The 23,310-nt window shown below is 38.6% G+C and overlaps 2 protein-coding genes and 4 non-coding genes across 6 annotated transcripts; 1 reads left to right on the forward strand and 5 right to left on the reverse strand.

The window, feature by feature from the left end:
* Positions 1 to 5,372: 5,372 nt before the first annotated feature.
* LOC121950889 (transmembrane protein 275) lies at positions 5,373 to 9,000 on the reverse strand. Its single transcript, XM_042496978.1, has 2 exons — positions 8,599 to 9,000; positions 5,373 to 6,378 (listed from the first exon to the last, which is right to left on the reverse strand). The coding sequence occupies exon 2, from the start codon at positions 6,260 to 6,262 to the stop codon at positions 5,648 to 5,650; it is 615 nt and encodes a 204-aa protein (XP_042352912.1). The 5' UTR covers positions 6,263 to 6,378; positions 8,599 to 9,000; the 3' UTR covers positions 5,373 to 5,647.
* A 2,617-nt stretch (positions 9,001 to 11,617) lies between these two features.
* kncn (kinocilin) lies at positions 11,618 to 18,882 on the reverse strand. The gene is made up of 6 exons (XM_042498481.1): positions 18,826 to 18,882; positions 17,229 to 17,398; positions 15,393 to 15,461; positions 14,582 to 14,653; positions 13,211 to 13,304; positions 11,618 to 11,884 (listed from the first exon to the last, which is right to left on the reverse strand). The coding sequence occupies exons 2-6, from the start codon at positions 17,374 to 17,376 to the stop codon at positions 11,815 to 11,817; spliced, it is 453 nt and encodes a 150-aa protein (XP_042354415.1). The 5' UTR covers positions 17,377 to 17,398; positions 18,826 to 18,882; the 3' UTR covers positions 11,618 to 11,814.
* A 2,213-nt stretch (positions 18,883 to 21,095) lies between these two features.
* On the reverse strand, positions 21,096 to 21,167 carry trnag-ucc. Its single transcript has one exon. It is a non-coding gene; the product is annotated as a tRNA-Gly (tRNA).
* Positions 21,168 to 21,981: 814 nt separating this feature from the next.
* On the reverse strand, positions 21,982 to 22,055 carry trnai-aau. Its single transcript has one exon. It is a non-coding gene; the product is annotated as a tRNA-Ile (tRNA).
* A 232-nt stretch (positions 22,056 to 22,287) lies between these two features.
* trnaw-cca lies at positions 22,288 to 22,359 on the forward strand. The gene has a single exon. It is a non-coding gene; the product is annotated as a tRNA-Trp (tRNA).
* Positions 22,360 to 22,652: 293 nt separating this feature from the next.
* trnap-agg lies at positions 22,653 to 22,724 on the reverse strand. Its single transcript has one exon. It is a non-coding gene; the product is annotated as a tRNA-Pro (tRNA).
* Between the last annotated feature and the right edge of the window lie 586 nt (positions 22,725 to 23,310).

The following is a 23,310-nucleotide window of genomic DNA, read 5'->3' on the forward strand; positions in this document are numbered from 1 at the left end:
GTGCTTGTTTTGAAGGTATATTGTGTTTTAAATACAAGGTACAAGGTAGATTTATTAGTCATTTTTTTAGACAAAGTTTCAAAAAGGAAATTAAAATTTGTCCTTGATACTGCTACATTTTTGGGGTTGAAGGATGTCTTAATTAAAATCAGCAAAGAGATTCATAAATCAGGAAGAGCATTTTGGTGTTTATCTTTTCAAATTTTATTTAAAATCAGCAGCTACTATGAAAATTTCATCCAGTATGGCATATTGCTGCTGATGGCATCATACAATACCCACAAGTTAGAATTAGAATTTGCATCGACAGTGTGCTTGGAAGTGCTGCTTCAGATAAAGACCAAGGAATAAGATCTAGCTGACATCTGAGGACAGTGAAATGATGATCCAAGATGTTTTTTTGTGAGTTTCATTTTGTTTCTGACTTTGAATGAAGTGTGTTTTTTACAAGCTGGATGTGGCGACACATTTTGACAAATAAAGGCCTGTCTCAATTAGAAGCTCGGTCTGGTTGCCATTCATCGAAGTTCTTTGGATGTATAAAATCGGGTTGTTGGCCACCTGCTGGAGTTAACATTAGTTGCTGCTTAAATCACACATGCAGTATGTATATATGTTTAAACTTTTGTCAATATGGACAATGGATACTACACACATCGTTGTCTTGGTAAGATCCTCCTCAGTTCAATCACTCAGTTAATTTTACTGAAAATTAACTGAGCACTAGAGAAGATGGTATTATGGACATAGCAAACAGGAGAGATGCAAAAAAGAGATTAGTAGATGCAGATACTATTTTTAAAAAAGCCGGGGAAAAAGCGCCCCTTCCACACAATACTTGGAACATCAACTGCACAGTCCTCACACCGCTCCACTGCATTACTGTTGGCTAAGGAAAGCCACAGACAGCATCAGCTCCATGCTGCTTAAGGACTGTGCACATCAGCTCTATGAGATGGTTCTGCACATTTTCAATCTGAGCCTTAGCCTGGAAAAAATCTCTGTCCTGTAGGAAACTTCCTGCGTGGTTTCACCACCGAAGACTGCGCACCCCAGGGAGTTCAGCCACTTTAAACCGGTAACTTTACCCTCACACCTGACTGACAGACTTTGCATTGTACACCTCGGGGATATATTGTGTTGTATTTATTTCATTACATTTCATCTTAAATTTATTTTCACTTTATATTTACAATACTGCTACACACGTGTTCACTAGTTTTCCTGAGCATAGTTATCCTGTGTACTCTGTCCTCAGAGGTCACACTGGTATGTGGGGCAGTAAGTAAGGAAGTATACATAGTCTTTATTCTTACTGTGAACAGTAGTACTTTTACTTTTATTAGATTTTATTTTTTTATTAGTTTTTATTTTATTTATTATATATTTTATTTTATTTATTATTTTAATTTTTTTATTTTTATTTTTTTTTTATTTTTATTTTTTATTATTTATCATTCTTTGTGTATTTCATTTTCTGCCATGCTTATTTTGATTCAATCCTTTTTCTATCCGTAAATTGCTGGAACAAGAAAATTCCCCCAGTGAGGGATCAAAACAGTTGTATCTTAAAAATGTTAAGTAAACTATATTCATAATTATATATTTAAAATTATTTTACAGATTTTTTTTTTTAAATATTATTTTTGTTTGGAATTTTTTTTGGCAAATTTTCAGGTAATTTTCTTGCTAACTTCTGGGTTATTTCTTCTTTTGTTGCTCATTACATCCTTTACATATTTTTTGATCAAATAAAGCCAATTTGCCCAGGTCTCAAAATGTTACATAAACAATTTGATTGTATTTTTCATCTTTGCTGAGCAAGTTTTGTGTAAAAGCCATTAACAGTCCATCCCACACAGAGGCCTGTCCCCAATAATAAGCCTGCTGAGTTCAATGATTTAAGCTTACAATAGCCTACGTTATTAACTGAAGTTTTACAGTAGGCTAGTATTAATTATCAAAACAAATTAAGAACCACTGTTGTGTTAAATATGCTTTTATCAGTCATTCCACTGACACCGTTCAATGGTGGGATACAGTCATAAAGTGCGCTCACCTTTATTGTTTTCATTCAGGACGTTCAAACTGTCTTTTGCTTCAACTCATTTTGTCTGGACAACTTTGAGCTGACCTGTTGAAGACGTCAGGAACTCAGTCTGAAAAACAAAAATATAAAAAACAGACTTGTTCAAGGCTTCAATTAGAAAAAAAAACGGCATATAATATTTTTGAATGATAAAAATGGACTTGATAGTAGGAAAAAAATATTTTGAATTTATATATTTTTTAATGGGAAATATTACATTAATAAATGTAAATGGACTCAAAAGAAACCCAAAATACAAGAATTCAAAATAGAAATAGAACATTACATCCAACCATTGACTGAAGGACAGCAAAGCTGAGAAAACATCAGACGTTTGTTATTCTTTAATATTGGTCGATTCCCCTAATGTATTTAAGGAAATAGTTGTATATAGTTTGTTCTGCATGGTTTTTTTGGTCTTAGTTTTGTCTTTTTTGTTTTTTTTCATGTTTTGTTTGCAGTGTCCTCGTTATGTTTGTGACGTAACTGAATTTGTAAATAAATATGAATAAAATTTGTAAAAATTTGCAGACAAAAGTTATTTCTGCTCTTCTAATTTTCATATTTTTTTCCAATCTGTTCAGTCTTATCTGACCACCTGTCACCATATTACTATTATGAAAAATAATTTGAATCCATTTACTCAGCCCTTGCATTTTTAATTATTTGTACTTTTAATCGTGAAGATTCAACATGAATGTGACTTTTTTCAGTCATTGGTAAATGATTAATACAAAACAAGGTTATATAATGTACGTTTTCAGATGCCAGAGTATTGGTAACAGGGGCTGTGTCCAGCATAGTAAATAATAAATAAAACATTGCGTAAAAAGTGCACCATTGATGCCCAAGCTGGACAAAACACATTTTCTGATGGTTTATAACCCAATTTCCTAAAAGACATTACAGATTATCACAAAGCAGGGGGAACATTTTTACCGTTTTAATGCCTAAATTGTCTTCTGATTTTGCTGACAGGTGTAGAAGCAGGTCTCCTCCCTCTCACCCTCAGATAAAAACACAGCTACAACAGAAACACACTAAACATTTTATTAATATTACCTGGTTTAATTGGGTTTTTAGTCTCTCTTATTGAGGCAGGGAGAGGAAAATATATCCAGCTGAAGCATGGCAGCCAATGCAGACACACACACCTTCACACTAAACAGGTCACCTGACTACACTAGGTCACCTGACAGGTCACCTGACAGGTCACCTGACAGGTCAGCTGGTACCCAGTAGGCTCCCATTCATAAAAACATAAAGACAAAAACAGTAAAAGATAACAATTTAACTAAATGTGGATTAAATATGTGATGACAAGACAAAAATGCAGATAAAGCTGCAAAAATGTGTATATATAAAAATAAATATAAATACCTACATATATACATATAACCTCACTGTACCATTCTTAGGGCCCTTTCAGTCAGGGGCCCTAACTTTTCATGCCCATATATGTCTTTGGCCTGAATGATGCTGCTGCATTCAAACACTTGTGAAGGAGCCAGATGGAGCTCGTGCTGAGATCTTCATTCAAGGTCATTTTGTTGTGATGTGTTCAAGGACCGGGAACATTTCTTGTTTGTTTCTTAAGAACACATTTTCAACCTTTTTCACAGCAGAGATGACACAACTAAAAGCTGAAAACAATATCACAAATCATTTTCTGCTTTATGTCTTTTCAATCTGCATTTTGCCAAAGCTCAAAAGATATTTTAATTTAAGCACTTTCAATGCCTTAATCCGCCCTCAAGTTCAGAGACTGTCAAGGATTTCAAAGACTCGTGGGAACCCTAAAATAATGCTCTTAAAGATGCTCATGCCCTCAAAAATTGATATTATCCTTCAAGATCACACTTAACTTGTTTAAAATTTGAACATTTAACAAATCCAGTTTATATATTTTTTATATCATGATGACATAAAATACAGCATAGTAGTGTCATACACAATGAGAAACCACATGTTCTACTGAAAGAACTTTTTAATTTATTTATTTATTTTGAAGGATTCACATTTGGATCATTACTCTTTTTTTTTTTAAATAAACAAATTATGATCTTCACAAAAATATTCTATCCATTACATTTTCCAGACTTTTGTAGAAGTGCTACACAAATTAAAACACACACATAACACCAATAGTTCACAACTGTTTGCATTTCCATGACTCAGTTCTCCAAACATGCAAAAATATAAGCTCGGCACGAGAGACAGAGAGAGAGTTTTGGCAGAGTTGTGTTACAAATAACGAGGGTTTAAACTGTATACGTGATCGCTCGGGTCACTGGATGGTGAATCTGTACGCAGGTGTTTGCTCTCCTGCTCCAGATACATTTCTGCTGGGAACATTAAAGCCATTTGCATGCATTTGTTTTACCCACACACAAACAAATCAGAAACTTGTTGAGCTTTCCTAACAATATGGAATAGAAATCCAGAGCCAAACAACGGCTTTCTGAGGAAAAATGCTATTGTGCCCTTTTGTTTATAGCCCTCATTAGTTTAATCCTGATATCTCAGTCTAAGGCAACTTTCCTGTCAAAGGAAATCTGGGTTTGAATGTCTCTTTTGACCAGTCGAGTTCACAGCTGACAAAAAGACATCACAGTGATGGGGAGAGTATACTTTTTAATGCCGTCTGAACAACTAAACACTTGCAGACTTCTTGGCTCGCCTGTATTATGAATACAAGGTTCAGTGGAGGTTAATTAAAGGTCCAGTGTGTACGACTGAGTGCTATCTAGTGGTGAGGTTGCAGATTAAACTGCCAAGCATGTAGGTCTGAACTGGTGGAATATTAAACGAATCAGAAAATGTGAGCAGGAAATAAATGTGCTCTCACATTTAGGATAATTAGTATTTTTTAAATATGCCTGCATACATCGATTAATACAATTAAATTGCCGGTTGTAAATATGCACAGTTTATCACTATGAATGTATTGGCTGTAGACAAGTAGTGTGTAGTCACTTACTTGTGAAAAGAACTATAAACAAAGAGAATTTCCTCTCAGGTGAGAGGATATTGCTTTGGGACCCCTGCGACCTATAATATCTGACGCCCCCAAAACAAGAGAATGGCAAACAAAATGCCAAGTGTCACTACAGACGTACCCGCACTGTTTACTGTTGACCTTTCACATCTAATCTTTTCAGAACAAATCAGCAATCATAGTTTTTCATTCCAGCCCTCTGAAATCACTGCTGACAGGTGAGGTTAGCAGTGAAAGGTAAATGTTTATGGTTTCAGACATGAAAACTGTTCATAATGCCCCATGTTAAAAAACAAAGACCTGTAGGAAAAAACAGCACAAGAGAGGTAGGAATTTGAATTCCTGTGATCCACAAACACTTGGATGTTTTATTGACTTTGCATGCTAATTACCTGTTGGCTGCAGAGAAAAAAATAAAAAAATAAAAATAAAAGCATACTGTTCACAACCAGAAATATGGCACCACGTAAACTAGAGGACACGATCACACTCAGCGAGCCCTCGACCCAGAAGGATATTTACACTGGCAGCGCTCCGGCCCTGGAAGAGTTTCTGCTCTGCTAGGCGACCACTTCCTCACGTGGCAGGTTGAGCCTCACCTCCCCTCCTGCTGCCGCGGAGGCTGAGTAGACTGCGGTGGTGGAAACAGAAAAAGGGCCGTTGGTCTCCATGGTGACGTGGTTACAGGACCCTGGCGGAGCCACGTCAGGAGCCTCTTTTCCTGGGCTTGACGCCCGGGATGACCCTGGGGAGGATGTGGGGCTGAGCTGCACAGCTGTAGTATCCTGCAGCGTGTGCTCGCTGGTCTCTATTTCAAACACCGCCCCACCAGCCAGCCCGCCGTGTCCCATCAGCCCCGCACCCCTGCCACCCACTTTAGACCTCCGTGAGCTGTGGGGAGGTGGGAGGCGGCTGCACACGCAACAGGCGCCAAAAAAGGAGAAGGCCACCAGCAGAAGGATAGGTCCGATGATGATCGGGGGGTTGGCAGAAGGCACCAGTGTGCTGAAGGCGAACGCTCCCACCAGGGTGATGTTGAGTCCAGCCAGCATGATGCACAGGCCGCAGGCGCAGCAGAGCGCCGGAGACGGCAGGCCATGAGGGCGGGACTTCCTCCTCGTCTTACTCTGGGGCTCCTTTTTAAGTACAGGGGTGTTTCTATCGGTGATGACCATGTCGTCACCTCCAGGCTCTCGCTCCTCCACTGTGTTATCAAATTTCCCCGTGTTTTAGTCCGAACTCTTCTCCATGGCAATGTTTAAATGAATTCACAGCCAGGAAACGTCTTTGTCTGTAGATGAAACAGGACAAAAGAGGACAGCTGTAAGCATTTTTAGATATGAAAAATGGCAGAAACTCTCAAAATGTTGCTCTTGTTCTGTGCACCAGTGTCACTGTACAGCTGTCTAAAGACCACTGTGGACACAGTGGAGTGTCCTCCCTGAGAGCGTCTCTTTAATCCAGCAATGAGCTCTGAACATGCATCACTCTGTCCTGATACTCCAAAAATTACACATTTCATGATAATACAATGATGTAGGTGAGGGGTACAGATGAAGTTGGCTCTTATAGTACAGGAGTAGACTTACTGGTCACAAACGGCATGTTTGGGGCGACAGAGGGTCGAGACCAGAGACTGTATATAAAGATGGACAATAATTCCCCCAGAGTGTGATTTCTCAATCTCGAGCGCCCCCTCTTGTCTGACTACAGTAAAGGTCATAAAGCCCGTCCCTCCATGTTAGTGAACGGGACTAAAAACTCAAAGTACACACCAAATAAATCTTTCCCAAAGATGGTTTCTGGTCAGACATCTTTATATACAGTCTTTGGTGCGGACTGATTCAGAGAGAGAAACAAAATTTTGAGCTCACGTCATCAGGATGGTTTTATCAGGACACTGATTTGCTGCATTCTGGTGGATTTCTATGGACTGCTAATTTATGCCTTTGCTGCATAAATTTAGGGTGGTCTTATCTTTATATTTTCAAAATGAAAGTCCTCTCCTCCTCTCATGTTTTTATTGATTTCTATTATTGATAGAATATTGATCTGAATTGGTAGGATATCGTAGAAACCTTTGTATGAGGATACATTGATCCTCACCCAACAGTTAGGATATCCTGCAAATTTGTGCCCCACAAATGACAACACACACTCAATGTAAAGTCAACCAGTTAACCAAAAACGTTACACAGGTTAGGCTGAGAAAAAAAGAAACATGGCGACAGTGTACCTTAAAATTACATATTTTCACACGGGTCTGACCGTCTGAATTTATCACATGATCTCAGCCTTCCCAAATATGTGGGTTATGCACAAATAACTGTCTCATGATTACATGGGATATGTGTACATTTTAATGCATTACTGTGCATAAGAAGAGCCTTGACATTGAGGGGGACGTGCCCCCTGTGTCCCCCCACTAATCTATGCCTATGTTGAAGACACAGCTAAGAATACTGTACATTGACATCTTGAAAACTACTGTTTTTTTTAAAAAAACGCAATTTAGTTTTTTTTTTTGTTCATGTTAAACACAAGAAAAGTAAACATGTCTTTTAACCCTTTGAAACCTGAGCAGATTCGGCCTGATTAATCCAAAATCACCGGAAGAAGGCAACAAGCAATGAAAGAGGAAACGACCCAAAAATTAGCAAGAAACTAGTAAAACATACAAGAAAATTACCTGCAAATTATTAAAAAAAAAAAAACAACACAAAAAAAAAAAAAAATGAAGAAAAAAAAGTTTTTTAAAAAAAACTTGGAAAAAAATAATTAAAAATTAAAATAATTCTAAATATGTAATTATGATATTTATCTTTTCCCCTATACATTTACCCTAAAAAAATTCCCAAGTGTTTTTTTGTGTTGTTTTTTAAGATTTTATTAATTTATTAAAATATGTGGAACATTTCTTACCAAGTTACACATAGCCTTTTGCTCTATATTTTAAAGAAATGACAAAAATTTGTTTAAGCTCCAAAGGCTTAAATAATTGCAAAAGGCATCTGAAAGTAGCACCAGAAAAGTGATGTTGCTCCAGGTTTCAAAGTGTTAACTGAGGTAGACAAAGACAGTGAAATGAGAGTTTAGCGGATGAGAGGTATTGGTAGAATTTGATGTCTATCTTTGTATGATCCCACAGAATAAATGAGACCCTGTGACTCTTGCACCACCAGTTTTAAAAAGTCATGAGTGCAGCTCAATAATTCAACATGTTTGCTGTGTATTTGATCTTGTTTTAAGGCTTTAAATGCGTGCAGTGGCACTGCAGCTGCTTCATTTGTGCCAGCTAGGCCACTGTATCACTGTATTTAGTTGCAATCAAATCAGTCTTTTCATTCCAGCATGCAACAGCACACAGTGCAAACAGAAAGAGGCGATATTATCTTTTGTAAATTGTGCAAATCTATGACACCGAATAGCCTGTATTGCAAACAGTGCATTTAAATGCATACTTGCTGCACTGATGTGTTGCCTGTAAATTTAATACGTAAAAAAATCTTACCTTTTATGTCGATACAATGAAGGTCTGCCCATTGTTTGATCAGTAAATTTCACCGAGATTCCCAGTCTAATTACCGGCTGTAATTACTGAGAGGTTGGAAGGACGCATAAACGCCAAAGGAGGGATTTTCATCCTGCTTTCGTATCTTCACGGTCCTGAGGGCACAAGTCATGACAGCCATTCAATCAGCAGCCACGGAAACATAAAAAGCGAGGCGATCCGACCTGCTGACGGTGATCAAAATCCGAGAGGAAGAGACGGAAGATCACTTGGTTGAGATGGCATTTCTTCTGAGTTGACACACAGACGCAACACAGCGCGCCGCTTCTGGTGTGGACCGAGACGCACGTAACACCTGACAGGTCATCCTGCAACGGAAATGGAGGGAAACCGCTAAAATGCGCGAGGCATCTCTCCGGTAGTCGGTGTGAGGTCGTCATATTTCATGATTGCATGTTTTTGATCTGCAGCGCGCAGCATTCTCTCTCCTCTGTGGACCGATCCGTCCTTTACCAGCCTTCAACCTGTGTGGTGTGTGTGTGTGTGTGTGTGTGTGTGTGTGTGTGTGAGAGAGAGAGAGAGACCAGTGTGATGTGTGTGTGTGTGTGTGTGTGTGTGTGTGTGTGTGTGTGAGAGAGACGGTGTGTGTGTGTGTGTGTGTGTGTGTGTGTGTGTGTGTGTGTGTGTTGAGGGTGAAGACTGTTGCTTTACTTTACTTCTTGCTGATTTTTTTTTCTTTGAAATTTAATTAACAATAATTGTCCCTGATACCATGTTTTAATCACACCATTAAATCTGGATGCACTCTTTCATTAATTAAAATCAATCAGAAATGAATTGCATTAATTATGTAAGTCATACATTAAAATAGTCTTACTGTTGTCAGGTGGTGAAAATTCTCTTTGGGTGTTGAATCATTAATAAATAAATAAGCCAACAAGATTGCAGGTATATACCACAGAAGATGGAAAAAGACTGAAGAATAAATAAACAAATAAGTAAATGTTGACATAAATCCAAAAACATAAATAAATACTGAAATAAATCTGTAAATAAATGTCTAAATAAACATCAAAACAAATAAATACATCCTGATATGAACAAATATATGTATATACAAATACGGGAATTACTAACTAATTAACTAACTTGTCTTTTTTGTCACCCATGACAAATATTCACTCAAGGTTCATTTTTTTTCTGCATTTTTCACTTCATGTTTAAAATGTCAGGGTTTTTTTTAAGCAGTGGGTTTTTTCCAACAGAAGTTCACCTTGAGTGAAAATCTTAAGAGGTTAAACTCAGCTTGTTTTTTGTTTCTTTAGATGTACTATGCAACCATAGCAACACAAGGTCTCCTTAGTGTCTGGCTCCAGCACTTTTAACCATATTGGCCATAAACATCTGTGGTTTGCATCCTCTACATCGAAATTCAGTTCTAGTCTGAAGCATTCAGACTTGAAAGAAAACTCAAAGATAAAACAAAACTCAAAATCTCTTAAATTAAGTAAATCAAAATAAATTAAGTGAGCACTTTATGTGGCTGCCTCTTGGGGGTAATTGAGAAGGTTTTGTTAGTGATTTGGGTGAACTGTCCCTTTCAATGTCTCCTGTTCTGGTTTTAAGGTTAGTCCTTATCAGCCCTCACCACCTTCTGATTTTCTTAACAGGCATCTGGGTACGACTGGGTGGTTTACAGGTGCTGAAATTGTTTACACCTTTTCTAAAAAAAAATATTTTAATTGGCAATCATTTTATTGGGGCAGTTCCACTCAAATTCAAAAATACATATTTTTCCTCTTACGTGTAACACAATTTATCATTCTATCATTTGGTGTGAGTTGCCGAGTGTTGGAGATATCGACCATAGAGATGTGTGTCTTCTCGCCAATATAATGGAGCTAGACGGCACTCGGCTTGGGGATAAAACATCTGAACAACTCAACAGCGATGTCTCTTTCCAGAAATCATGACCTGATTACTCAATATAACGCACAGACCTTGTGAGCCATTTCATGGAGGAACTATTTTCTTTCTACTGAACTACATCCGCCAACCGCGTCACCGTGCAGAAAGAAGCATACACGGACATCAACTGCGTCCTCTTTGGTAGCGGAGTTGTAACAGTAGCTGGCTCAGCGGCACTGGGTGAGCGAGTGGTAGATGCACACTCCCTTCTCTACTGTGATAAAGTTGGTGCATGTAGTTTGGTAGAAAGAAAATAGTTCCTACAGACATTGCTGTTGAGATTTTAAATTGAATTTATTTGCCGCTTTCACCACCACAAGCTGAGTGCCCTCTAGTTTTATTATATTTTAAAGAAGACATGTCTCTTTGACCCATGTCTCCAACACTCTGCTGCTCACACTAAAACATATAGACTGATGAACAGAAGGTAAGAGGAAAATTGTGTATTTTTGATTTGAGGTGAACTGTCCCTTTAACCAATCCTGGATAATGTGCAATTAGGCATTTGTTATGTGTCCCTCAGTTGTTAATTTCCACACAGACACAGAGTGATTTGTCTGTGATTTGAGGCCTGACAATCAAACTGCTGGTTGTCATCAAGGCTCTGCAGAGTCCTTGGGCTCCTGTTGTCGACATTATTCAGCCTCACAGCACGCCACAATTTTGTCAGAGCACAGCGTTCTCCGCCACGCCGCTTTCCATGCAGCAGCCATTCTGCCTGTGCTGTCCTGAATATCAATGTATTATGTTTCACTGCAGGGGTGCAGTTCACTGTGTGCATGCAACACATGTATCTGTTTGTGTGTGTGTGTGTGTCTGTATATGTGTGTCTGTATATATGTATTCCAATTTGTTTCGCTCATGACAAATGCGAGCACGGGAACCTGAGCTGAATCTGTACGAGTCCCATCATCACATAACGACTGTAATCATTTCTTAATTGGCGGCTGAGAACATTGTGAGATGATGAGATGAGCTGCACACAAGTGGGACTACTGGGCTTAATTTGCTTCACTCGTTGGCAGGAAGTATAGAAGTACCTCAATAACAATCACAGTCTTTGGAGACGTTTATTAGACCACATAAGGGCTATATCATGGGGCGATCTCAGTAAACAGGAAAAGTGGAACTAATACAACAATTACACATAAAATTAACATATTTACTCCTACATTTGAAAGAAAATGATTGAAAAAGATTTAGCGGGGAAGTTAAATTATGTAAGTGATTGATAACGACGTGATGACATCATGGCAGGTCTTGATCTGGTGGTTGCTTGAGTTTCCGTCTAGATAAGACGTCTGGCATGTCTGATGTCCTGCAACACACCAGAGCAAGACTCACGTAAGCAGAGCATGTGGTATTATCTGCGTGTTCGTCTGATGAAGCTGAACTAAAACAATCATTTAAAAGGCATCTTGTTTACGATATCTTCAGTTTATGACAGCCTATATTATGTTCCTCCCCTAAGTCATCCAAAATTTGAAGAGAAAGAAGAAAAGAAGTTTAGAAAGTAGTGTCACAAAATCGAGTGATAGTGAATGCAGTGATGATCTCAACTACTTCATTTAAAAGGGACGGTTCACCCCAAAATCAAAAATAAAAGAAACATTTTTCTTTTTACCCGTAGTGCTATTTTTCAGTCAAAATTATTTTGGTGTGAGTTGCCGTAGAGATATCTGCCTATTTTTCAATATAATTGAACTAGATGGCACTCGGCCAAAAAAACATTAACTAAAATAAAAAAAGCTGAAAATTTGAAAATCTCAACAGCAATGTTTCTTTCCAGAAATCATGACCCGGCTACTCAAGATAATCTGCAGATCTTGTTGTAAGCAGTTTCTTATGGGAACTTTTTTTTTCTACCGAATTTCATCCACCAGCCATATCATCTCGCAGAAGTGCATGAGCATCAGCGGTGTCCTCTGTAGCTGAGCTGTAATTGTAGTGAGCTTGTTTGGTAGTTTGGAGGAAAAATATGTATTTTTTGGCCTCGGGAGAAACAGTTTCATACATAGCGAACAACCAACTGAAGCTCACTGATCTTGAGTCACAGCTCAAATAAATGTGTTTTCTGCATAAATTTGAAACTGATGTTGCGAGTGAAAAATAGATGAGGCAGCATGCAAATTGAGAATAAAATTAGGCCAAGCACTGACTCCTGCTGGATCACACAGCGCTGGATCTTAGGTGGATAATTTACTCTCACCAAGACCTGCGCTGAACCTGCCAGAGAAGCAGCACTGGAACCAGTAACAACCTTACGCCCAAGCAGAGCTTAGGTTGAATAAACGGATCTTCAAATCTGGTAAATCTACATTTATTAGACGCATCAACTTTGCATAATTTGGGGCATTTACCTGTGAAAGCATGTATTCTTTTATAAGCATAAGTCTCATCCTTTTCTACTTGCACATGGCAAAATCAAACAAATGAACACATTTAAGGAATTAAAAGTTCTCTGAGTTGAGTGAAACATTGTCATCTTGAAGGTTAGCCTCAAAGTCAGCACCGCCCCTCTCCTGTTCATCCTCACCTTTCTTGCACTATATGAACGTCATCACATCACTACTTGCTCTTGTGTGTAAATCGCTAATCCACATGAACATTATTCACAGGATGTAATATAGATCAGATACAGTACCCCTCGTCTGGATTGGTGTCGGCCATCGGTCCGCCTTCCACAAAGGTTCCCATTCGACTCTTAGAGCGCTCCAGATTTAGCTGACTCTGAGTCCCTGCCGAGAGCAGATTACAGCGTTTGATATTGTAAATACATGTTTTCTATAAAAAGAAGAAACAACAGTAAATCTGTTTTTTTGCTTTTTAAAAAAACAGTCAGATTAAATTTGTTAGATGAAGCCCACATAATATAACATAATACAATACTAAAAGCTATTTAATTTTTCATGTAGAAAGCCAGTAGGTTAAAGACCACCTTTGTTTTCAGGAAAGTTCATGAAAAGTTTGTTCAGACTGCAGACCAAAGTGACCCCAATCTGACTCAGATTTTTTTTCCCCCCATAACAATTTGAACAACATAAATCACATGGAATCAGATATTTTCTAGTTGGATTTCATATGTGGTCCTAAATCAGATCAGAAAGTTCTCATGCACTGTTTGTACATATACCTTAAAAAAGTAGTGCGACTCCATGAGCCAGTAATTTGTGTAAAATTGACATATTTGGGGAGGCTTCATGTGACCAATGTGCTGTCAGGGGTGAAAAAGGAATGCAGGAGTCTCCTCAGGAGAGCGGTGTTTGGGACCGCGTGAACTTTAAGTTGTTTTAAGGTCTTTCTTTCCCTGTTGCGACCTCATTCTGAACACTCGTACCAGAATTAATGCAACTTTTACATCAACCTGGATTCATCACAAGTCCGAACACTAACATATCATCATACATCCTAAAATTTTTGATGAAATCCAAATTATGTTACAGAAAAAATATATGTATTTTTAAAAACTATAATTTTCGGGCTATGTCTTGTTAAGTTGCTCATTGCCTTCTCCTCATATTTTTTTAAAGAAATCAAGCCAATTTGCCCAGGATTCAAAGGGTTAATTGGAGCACAAATATGAAGTTCTTCTAGTCAAGTTCTGTTTTCATACTTTTATAGTTGGATGGTCGTCACTAAAACAGACGTTTTGTAATCACAGTACACTGCTGTGTGATGCTAATACGAGGTCATCTCCCCTTGATCTCATCATGTTTTCCATCTCAGTCAAGACAAAGTGGCTATGAAAGAAGAAAGCATCGTTTTTAAATTATTATTCAGCTGCACCCCATGAGATATTAGAGCGACTTCTGATGCTCTGCAATAAACAACCTAGACACAACACCGCTCTCTGGTGTTAACCCTCAGCTCTCCGCTGTACAGGCAGGTATCAGATTTGCTCTCAGCAAATAACAAACAAAAGACTGGACAGCTGACAATAAAGTAGCAAACTGAGCAACGAATCTTTGAATATTATATGAACTTTAAAGAAAGGCTGTTTCACACACTCACTCACCTTCTCTTCTCAGTGTATCTGCAGGTTGTTCAGGAGCTGGATTGGCAGGTGTGGGGTGCACTCTGAAGTTTCCTAGAAAGTTAAGACATTTTTAGAGCCATAATAATGTTATAGTTTAAATGCTTTAATATTGAAGTTAAGTTTTCAAATTAGGACTGCAGTATATATACTGTATATTATATATTTATAGTTTTTTATCATCAGTGATGTTAGCACAGCTCAAGACTGCAATATTGTTCTCAGGAGTTTTTTTGAGTTATTGGGTTATTTTTTTGATATACTTCCGTCTGTGATATACGTCACACGAGGTAATTACAACATCTACGTACTTATTTTAACACGAATCATGATGTTTTTCTCGAAACATAACCAGGTTTGTTGTTGAAGTTTTATTGCGCACGCCTTGCCTTGATGGTTTTGCAACATTAATCACATTAACCATTTTCACCCAGGAGAAAACTGTGCGTCACATAGAGACATTAAAGGGTGTGTCAAAGATTTGCCTTTACTAGCGAAGAAATGATCCCCCTACTCTGCCTTAATTTGCCTCTGATTGGTTTACCCTGATATTGTTACCAATCTCACCCCTGTTATCCAAAATGAACCAATCCAACCAATGAAGAGTACTAGCCTATGAGGAATTAATATATGAGCACCTGGGAGCGTCGGTATTTAATGACCTGGGATGGTGTTGGTAACAATATAATTCATAATAATAATAATATAAAATTCACCAACATTATCACAAATCACAGTTTCCTCATATCGTGCTGCCCAATTAAAATAATGAATAAAACATAAAACAGCTCACCGAAAGATGGAAGAATATGGTTGATGTTCAGCCAGGCTTTTATGAAGGGGTAGATCGATATGAGCAGGCCTGCAGAGCAGATAGCATAATTAACTTGATCAATTATACAAACACACCACTTTTACTTTAGTGTCCTTGTCAATACTAGTTGAATAAATAAGAACAGATTATTTGCAGTGTTTGTGCAAATGAATGTCACAATCATGGGTTCAAAAGAAATGATAATCAATCGTGTTTATTTCCTGACCTGAATTGACACTGCAAAAAAACAAGGAGTGGAGGAAAATATTGTGCATGCAGGCAATAAGAAAAATCTCATTATAAAAGGGATATCTGATAATCAGTCAGCTTATCTCATTTGCTCAAGCGCCATAGATTTCATGTGAGCCACACCAGAAGGAAGAAAAACTCTTCCCTTTTTCCCTTACTTGTAGACATCACGACCGACAATAAGACTGTTTGATGATACAGCCTTCAGATTATTTTTAGCGTACACTGTGTGATGTTTCTTCCTGCTCAACTCAAAGTATAAAGTAATATCTGAACCGGAGGGCTTGTGTGCCTCCCAGTGGCACTGTGCTCTAATTCAACACAGTTATTGATTTTCCTTATAAGCCACAAGAGCTGGCATTAGAAACCCGGCAGCTCCTGCGGGTGGCCGTGATGCATGCATGTGCTTAAAATGTCATGAAACTGCAGAAGGAGTGAAAAGAATCTGCCGAGAACACTCTGTTCATACTCATTAGTCAGCCTATGTGTCGGAGGAGGCATCAAGGCACATAAGCCCCAAAACACATAATTAGATTCTACTTAGCTGTCAGAGTGAATGCCTCTGTCAAACTGCTGAGCCCAGTTTTGATTTGCAAAATACTTGTGCGCACTAGAAACACAAATTAATTATTGAAAGGTGATCAGATCATCAGTGTGAATACATTTCCCATTAACTATGCATGCTGATGAGTCTCACTCAGATCAGGAGCCCTGCCCTTTGCTCTCTCTCTCTTTCTCAGTGTAATTATCTTGGTGACTCCTCAGGCTGGTTCCAGTTACACGGTTGTATCAAATGATCACATGGTGTGTTTTTCAATAATGGTGAATGGAAAATGTCACAGGCCACAGATCTTTCACTTTTATTTTGAAACAGATATGTCTTTTTTAAATATATAAGTTTTACTTCCTCATTGTTTAGGGTCTCACAGATCCCACAGCTGCATACCTACAAATAATAATAATTGTTGTTATATATACTTTTTTTTCTTCTGAAGTATTTCAGTGCTGGAATGGTGGTCTTTTTATATAATGGGCTGTCTATGCAGTAGAGAGACGGTTGGTTTCTACCATTTTTCCCGTTAAAGGGTTTTTAAAGGGAGTTATTTTTTTATCCGCTGTGAGGGTCCAAGGACAGAGGGATGTTGTATGCTATGAAGCTCTCCGAGACAAATTATGATTTCTAATAATGGGCTTTATAAATAAAATTGACATGACTTGATATTGGTGCTACATGGCTATGGCATTCACTTTTGCTTCAGAGATGTAGAAAACATACAACTACCTGAATGCACTGCGCCACGGTGGAACAATAAATGCCTCCGCCAGTAGGTGACATAATGAAAACTTGTCTGTTTGACCCAGTGGCGGACAGCTGGCAACAAATGATCTCATATTACAGTTAAACACTAAAAAATAAATCTTACATTAACATTCAGTTATAAAAAAAGATTAACATCTGGTTTTAGTGGCTGAAAGCAAAAAGCAATCAAGACATTCAGTGACTCTTAACAAATGCTTTTCCCAAAAGTGGGTCAGTAGTTCCTAAAAAGTTTGACACACACTCACCAAGGCCCCCCGCTCCCAGGAAGATCCCTCCTACAGCATCAGCGTCACACTCCCTGGACACCCCTATGATGATGCAGCCCGCCACAATGCTGAGCAGGGATGAGCCCACCCGCAGCCCGTGGTACTCCCCAACACTGACGGGGTTCATTCAGTAGGTGGCGGCCCCCCACCTGCCCCTCACACACACACACACAGACACACACACACACACAGTGAACAGTCCTGACACTGTAACTGCTCAGGGCCCTCACTGCCACTGTCCTCTGCACGAGCCTCTGCGCTCGTTTTCTTTCACTCTCTCTGACACAGAAACACTTTCTCTGTCTTTTCTCCGTAGCTCAAGACGTCTCATGCATCTTTAAAGATGGAGCTCTGGTTTCCACTGACACCGAAAATTAGAGCGCTTGGGGCGCCGACTCTAATGACAGCGATACTACAAATCTGATCACAGCCTGCTTCCTACCAGCACCGGCATGTAGTATAATGAACGCAGTCAATACCTGGAGTGTAATTTAGGAAATATGAACACCAAAACAACACATGGCTGCACGTGCAGTGCACCAAGGACTTAGAAGTTTGGCTAAAGAAAAAATAAATATGTGTAATGAGTTTGTCATACCCATAGACTGTATATAAAGATGGACAACATGACAGTTCCCCCAAAGTGTGGCTTTTGAATCTCGATCAGCCCCTGGTGTCTGTCTGCAGTATAGGTTATAAAGCCATCCTTATATACAGTCTATGGTCATACCACAGAAAAACATGTTATTATCCACCCAGCCAAATGCAAATCAATGAAAAAAACTGCAGTGTTTAAAGTTAGGTTTCAAAATCATAATAAAATGAGCAGTATTGAGACGCTGGGGGAGTGTCTGCTGACGGAGCTGACACTACATTAAAGATATAACGAATGTTAGAGCTGATAACGATACATTATATTTTAGTGTCTTCCAATTCACCGCTCTTTGTTTTTGTCTGAGTGGCGGCTGTAATGTGTGGTATAGAGTGCCCCAGGGATGATGTTTTTCTGTAGGCCAACCCGGAAGCTAACATAACCCTGGTTTCCGAGGCAAGAAGCGTATGGGATTTTTCCATTGGATTTTGGATTATAGCAGATACCCGATACCTAGCATACCTGTAGTAAACAAGCGTTTATGACACTTACAAGTTTTTTTTAAGCAAGATAATCTTCACAAATGAACACAATTTTCGGGATTATTGAAGCCTAAAAGTAAAAAGGTTAAAAACTAATGTCAGGCTATAATGAACTACACTGCGGTTGCATCACCGCATCTATCAAGCTGCAAAAATGTGAACGTCTTTAAGGCTTGTGATAACCACATGGGGGGACAGGCAGAAGGTAGGCCGAGACGGAGGATTGAGAAGCCAGCAGGTAAGTACTCACAAGACGCAAACAAAATAGCGCATGTGGCGACATAGTCAAAGTCTCTGGACCTCAGAAAACCACAGGTGAACTGACTGAACACTCCCACAGTAGTTTGGCCTCGGATGTCGGTGCAAAGCAGCCACAGGCAAACAGGAAACAAAGATGCAGAAGCAGATCTCAAGGTCAAGGACAGAATGCCGGTGCGTTTACCAGGGATAAGACGAAGCAGGCATGTCAGAGGCAGGCAGGGCCGGCAACAGAAATCAGTCCCAAATCAGATATCAGACTGAGAGGCTGGGGTATTAATGCTGAAGAGGAACAGGTGAACTCAGTTACCTTAATGAGGTGGGCGTGGCTAGTGATGAGGAATCCAATATGAACGAAAAATTACTGACTGAGAGCTGCATGAGTGGGCACACAAAAAAGTATGGAATGCCATTTTTATTAATATTAAATAAATAGATAAACAAATACACCAAAAAATAAGTATGTTATTATGAAATTGTATCCATGTATTTCTTTTCCCTATTTATTTAGATTTACTAATTACGGATTTATTTCATTGTCATATTTATTTATTTCCAACTCATATTTATTGATGTATGTATGTATGTATTTGTTTATTTATCTATTTATTTATGACAGAAATGCATTCTATAGAAAAGAGCAGGTGGCCAGAAATGTGACAGCAGAGGTATTATATTAAGGATGGCTCCAGTGCCTCACCAAAACATACGGGACATACAAAATTAAAAAACTGTTCTCTGGTCTAACTCCACAATTCAGTGCTACACAGTTCCCAGTCGTTTTTTCAGCAAGTATTTTCTAACATTTATGATGTGTTTAGAAAGGAATCACAGATTTTGTTTTCACAGTAGTGTAAAGGGCAGAGCAGCACAGAGACATGAGCAGTGAAGGCAGGATGGAGAGACAAAGAGAGGGCCAACAGTTAGAGAGTTACATGCTACTTGTGTGATTTGTCTGCAAGCTTGAAGGGAATGTGTAATGAAAGGTTCAGAGAGTCCTCTACGGTGGGGGCCCGAGGCCATCCGCAAAGGCCTGCAGTTGCCATAGGAATAGCATATCCATGGCAACAGAGGGAAAAAGAGGGTAAGCAGGATTAACACTGGTGAATAGGATAACAAATGAATTTAGTAGGGAGAGGAGAAACAGTGACACATTTCCTGTGCAGCAAGTAAACTCTTTCCACAGACACATATCTATTGTCAAACAATGCTGCCGGTGTGGTGTGCGTGTGCGTGTGCGTGTGTGTGTGTGTGTGGGACACAGGCAGCCCATACCTTTGTGACCCTTTAAACAACACATTACCAAAGCTTATATATTTCTCAGTTTTGAGATCAATAAAGCATATCTATCTATCTATCTATGTGACAGCAATTAGAGACAACAAAAAGAGGAAGAAAATTGTGTATTCTTCCTTCTCAAAGGCTAACAGACTAATTTTCTAAGGCCCAAAGAAGTAAAACTGTCCATTATTCCAAAAGAAAATAGTAAAGATGAGAGAAATCTTTGAAGCGTAATCAAACTTTATGTTTTTTAATCATTTCGTGACCCCCCATCAGATCTATCTTATCTCAGGATGGTGCTGAAAAACTTGTTTGTGCTTTTATTTCTAGTCGGCCGTAATATTGCAATGCACTGCTCACAGTAATACCTAAAAAACACATAGAGCTACAGCTCCTTCAAAATGAAGCTGCCAGGTTTTAACCCGAATAAAGAAATCTGATCACGTAACACTTGAGCTGAAGTCACTACACTGGCTTACAGATGATTTAAAAATGTTATTGCTCATTTTTAAGGCTTTAAACGGTCAGGCACCCCAATATCTTTCTGATATGACTGTGAGCTATGAGCCGGGAGGATACCTGAGGTCACCTGGAACAGGTCAAGAAAAAAATTAACTTCACTATATATAACATAAATGATAAAAACGGACCGAATGAAATTGCTGCAAAATTGCTGCAATCTCTCTGTAATACTGTATCAAGGATCACTTGTCTCCCAAATTTAAGTATTCTCACAAAAACTATAACATACTTTTTTTTTTTAATTGAGGCTGCAAATATGTGATGACAATTTTGTAACTGTGTAAAAACATTAGCAAAGACTGTTAAAATTGCATGTGTAAATATGTACGAAACAATTTACTCTGAATGCTAATCTCTGCCTTGAAGGTATTGTTAAATTCTAAATAAGCATTTTGTAGTTTACTTGTGCTTTATGATGTATGTGCACGGATTATGATTAGCTGTATGCAACCTAAAATTTTGCTAGCCTTTATAAAAACTGACCTAATTAAAAAAACAGGTTAAAAAAAGCAATGGCTTACTAAATTTATGAATAAATGCTGGGAACTTCTTTTCCTCAATAAGCATGAAAAAAAGTTCTTGATAGCTTATTCTGTGTTTTTTTCTGATTACCAAAAAGCTGATTTTACCAGCGTCAATTTAAAAACACAATGCGTTGGCCGGGAATCGAACCCGGGTCAACTGCTTGGAAGGCAGCTATGCTAACCACTATACCACCAACGCCTTGAATATTCTCATCGGAGGACCCCTAATTTTCGCTAACCAAAACTGTGACACCACTGATGTGTTTTTTCCGTGTGCAACCCCCCCTCCCCCGCTTTCCTCTTCCCTACTGCAAGACCACCGTACCGAGGACAGCCTGTAAAAGTGTCCCAGGTGATGGGTTAAATTATAAAATACCTGCATTGAACGCAGTAACGTGTCCTGAAAATGTAAACAAGCTCCTCGCGCAGCTGTCGGTGGCCGGTAATGACATTTATTTCATGTTAGTCACTAATGTGATGGGCTTGGTAATACCGGATGTAGTCCACTTGGTGGCGTTGTAAACTGTATCAGTGGACATTTTCGCCCATTGTTGCTGTCATTATATGTAAAGGTAAATAGTTATTAATACATATTTATTTGATTCTTATTATTACTTCTTATTATTTTATCTTATTATTATAGATTTTGCACACTCGGTATATTACATATATTCGTATATTTCAATTTCCACATACTAGTGCTATATGTTTTTTTTTATCTTTGTAATTCTACTTAAAATGCTTGCATACTCTGTGCTGGTAACAAACCACAATTTTCCCCAGGGAATCAATGACGTATTTGTCATTCAAATGTATCTGGTTATGTATTTTTATCTATTTTTCGAACATATCTTTTTATTATTTTTAACATATATCGTGTATTTATTTTGTCCTACTTTGTTCTTTTTTTTTTCCTCATCCACCCACCACATAATATGAGGAAAAGTCTACGCAGTTTGTAAAGTTTAAAAGAATGTCATATACTCGTTGTTCAGTACACAGTAAAATGTTAATGGCCCGTACGGGGATCGAACCCGCGACCTTGGCGTTATTAGCACCACGCTCTAACCAACTGAGCTAACCGGCCCACGACTACGCGCTTTGCAGACGTGTCTGAATATTACAGTAGGTATGATGGTTTCTGAAGATGATCTAGAAATGACAAAATACCAATGCGGACTTTCTGATACCCCCCGCCCCGTATATAACTACAATATATTACTGTTACTATTTACATTCATCACAACTCAACATCTTAGATACATACCATCGCAACTGTGTACATGTTCATATACAGTATATACACTATACAGGACATCGACCTCGTGGCGCAACGGTAGCGCGTCTGACTCCAGATCAGAAGGTTGCGTGTTCAAATCACGTCGGGGTCATTTGTTTTGTGAATTGCTTCATTGTTGTATTTATGACAACGCACACTGTTGTTTGTGAATGAAGTGTTTGGGGCTCAAATGTATTGCTCAGGACTCAAGGAAGCGCAGTGTGGAGTGTGTGTGTGTGTGTGTTGTTTGCTTTAGTTGAGTGGTTGTCCAGTATGCTGTTAGCTGTTTTACCACAAGACAAACAATGAATCAGTTCAGAAGGGATGTTTTTGGGCACTTCTATCAAAATGGTGCGAGGGAAGATTTTCTGAGAGCAAAACGGAACACCAGGTCTCAAAAACGGTGGGCTCGTCCGGGATTTGAACCCGGGACCTCTCGCACCCTAAGCGAGAATCATACCCCTAGACCAACGAGCCGATGACATTACTCACAAAAATAAAGCTGGAAATTCCCGACTGTGTGGTATTTGTATTCGTTTAACACTGGTTCTCCAATCTTCTATTGCCCTTTAACAGTGCACCACCGCAAAACAAAACCAGTATCACCAAACATACGCAGTTACTTCAAAATTATATGATTTGATTTGCACCGCCAACAAAAACGTTTTCACAAGGGCCGTACTTTGTATCTTTTCCCAATTTAAAATTGTCAATTTGTAAACTAACTTTAAATTAACATGTTTTCCCTAATGACTCTTAAGTTATACATCTTTATTATATAGAAAATATGCTGTTTTTTCTACATGTTACAGTAAAATGACCGCAAACTACTGTTGATCCTTGTTAAATTTTAGTCGTTTAAAATGCAAAACGTGTGTTACAATTTGGTTTGTTTGTTTTACGCTTGTAACAAATGTAGTCTGCATTTGTGTTTTTGGACATTAAAAGTTAAACGCTACATTAACGTTACGCTTCAACGTACAGTCCCCAAAAAGTTCATTTATACAGGAGATCGTGTTGGCTAATTATTAGCATATATTAGCTAATTAGCAACAGCGTGACC

This window comes from Plectropomus leopardus, chromosome 12 (genome assembly GCF_008729295.1).
Source record: "Plectropomus leopardus isolate mb chromosome 12, YSFRI_Pleo_2.0, whole genome shotgun sequence".
Lineage (NCBI taxonomy): Eukaryota > Metazoa > Chordata > Actinopteri > Perciformes > Serranidae > Plectropomus > Plectropomus leopardus.

What these genes read in the sequence shown, in the direction of transcription:
- LOC121950889 (XM_042496978.1), bottom strand. Translation starts at nt 6,262, where the DNA reads ATGGTCATCACCGATAGAAACACCCCTGTACTTAAAAAGGAGCCCCAG.
- kncn (XM_042498481.1), bottom strand. Translation starts at nt 17,376, where the DNA reads ATGAACCCCGTCAGTGTTGGGGAGTACCACGGGCTGCGGGTGGGCTCA. An exon ending in CCATATTCTTCCATCTTTCG is followed by an intron (nt 14,654 to 15,392) that starts GTGAGCTGTTTT and finishes TTAACTTTCTAG; the next exon opens with GAAACTTCAGAGTGCACCCC. An exon ending in AGATACACTGAGAAGAGAAG is followed by an intron (nt 13,305 to 14,581) that starts GTGAGTGAGTGT and finishes TGCTCTCGGCAG; the next exon opens with GGACTCAGAGTCAGCTAAAT.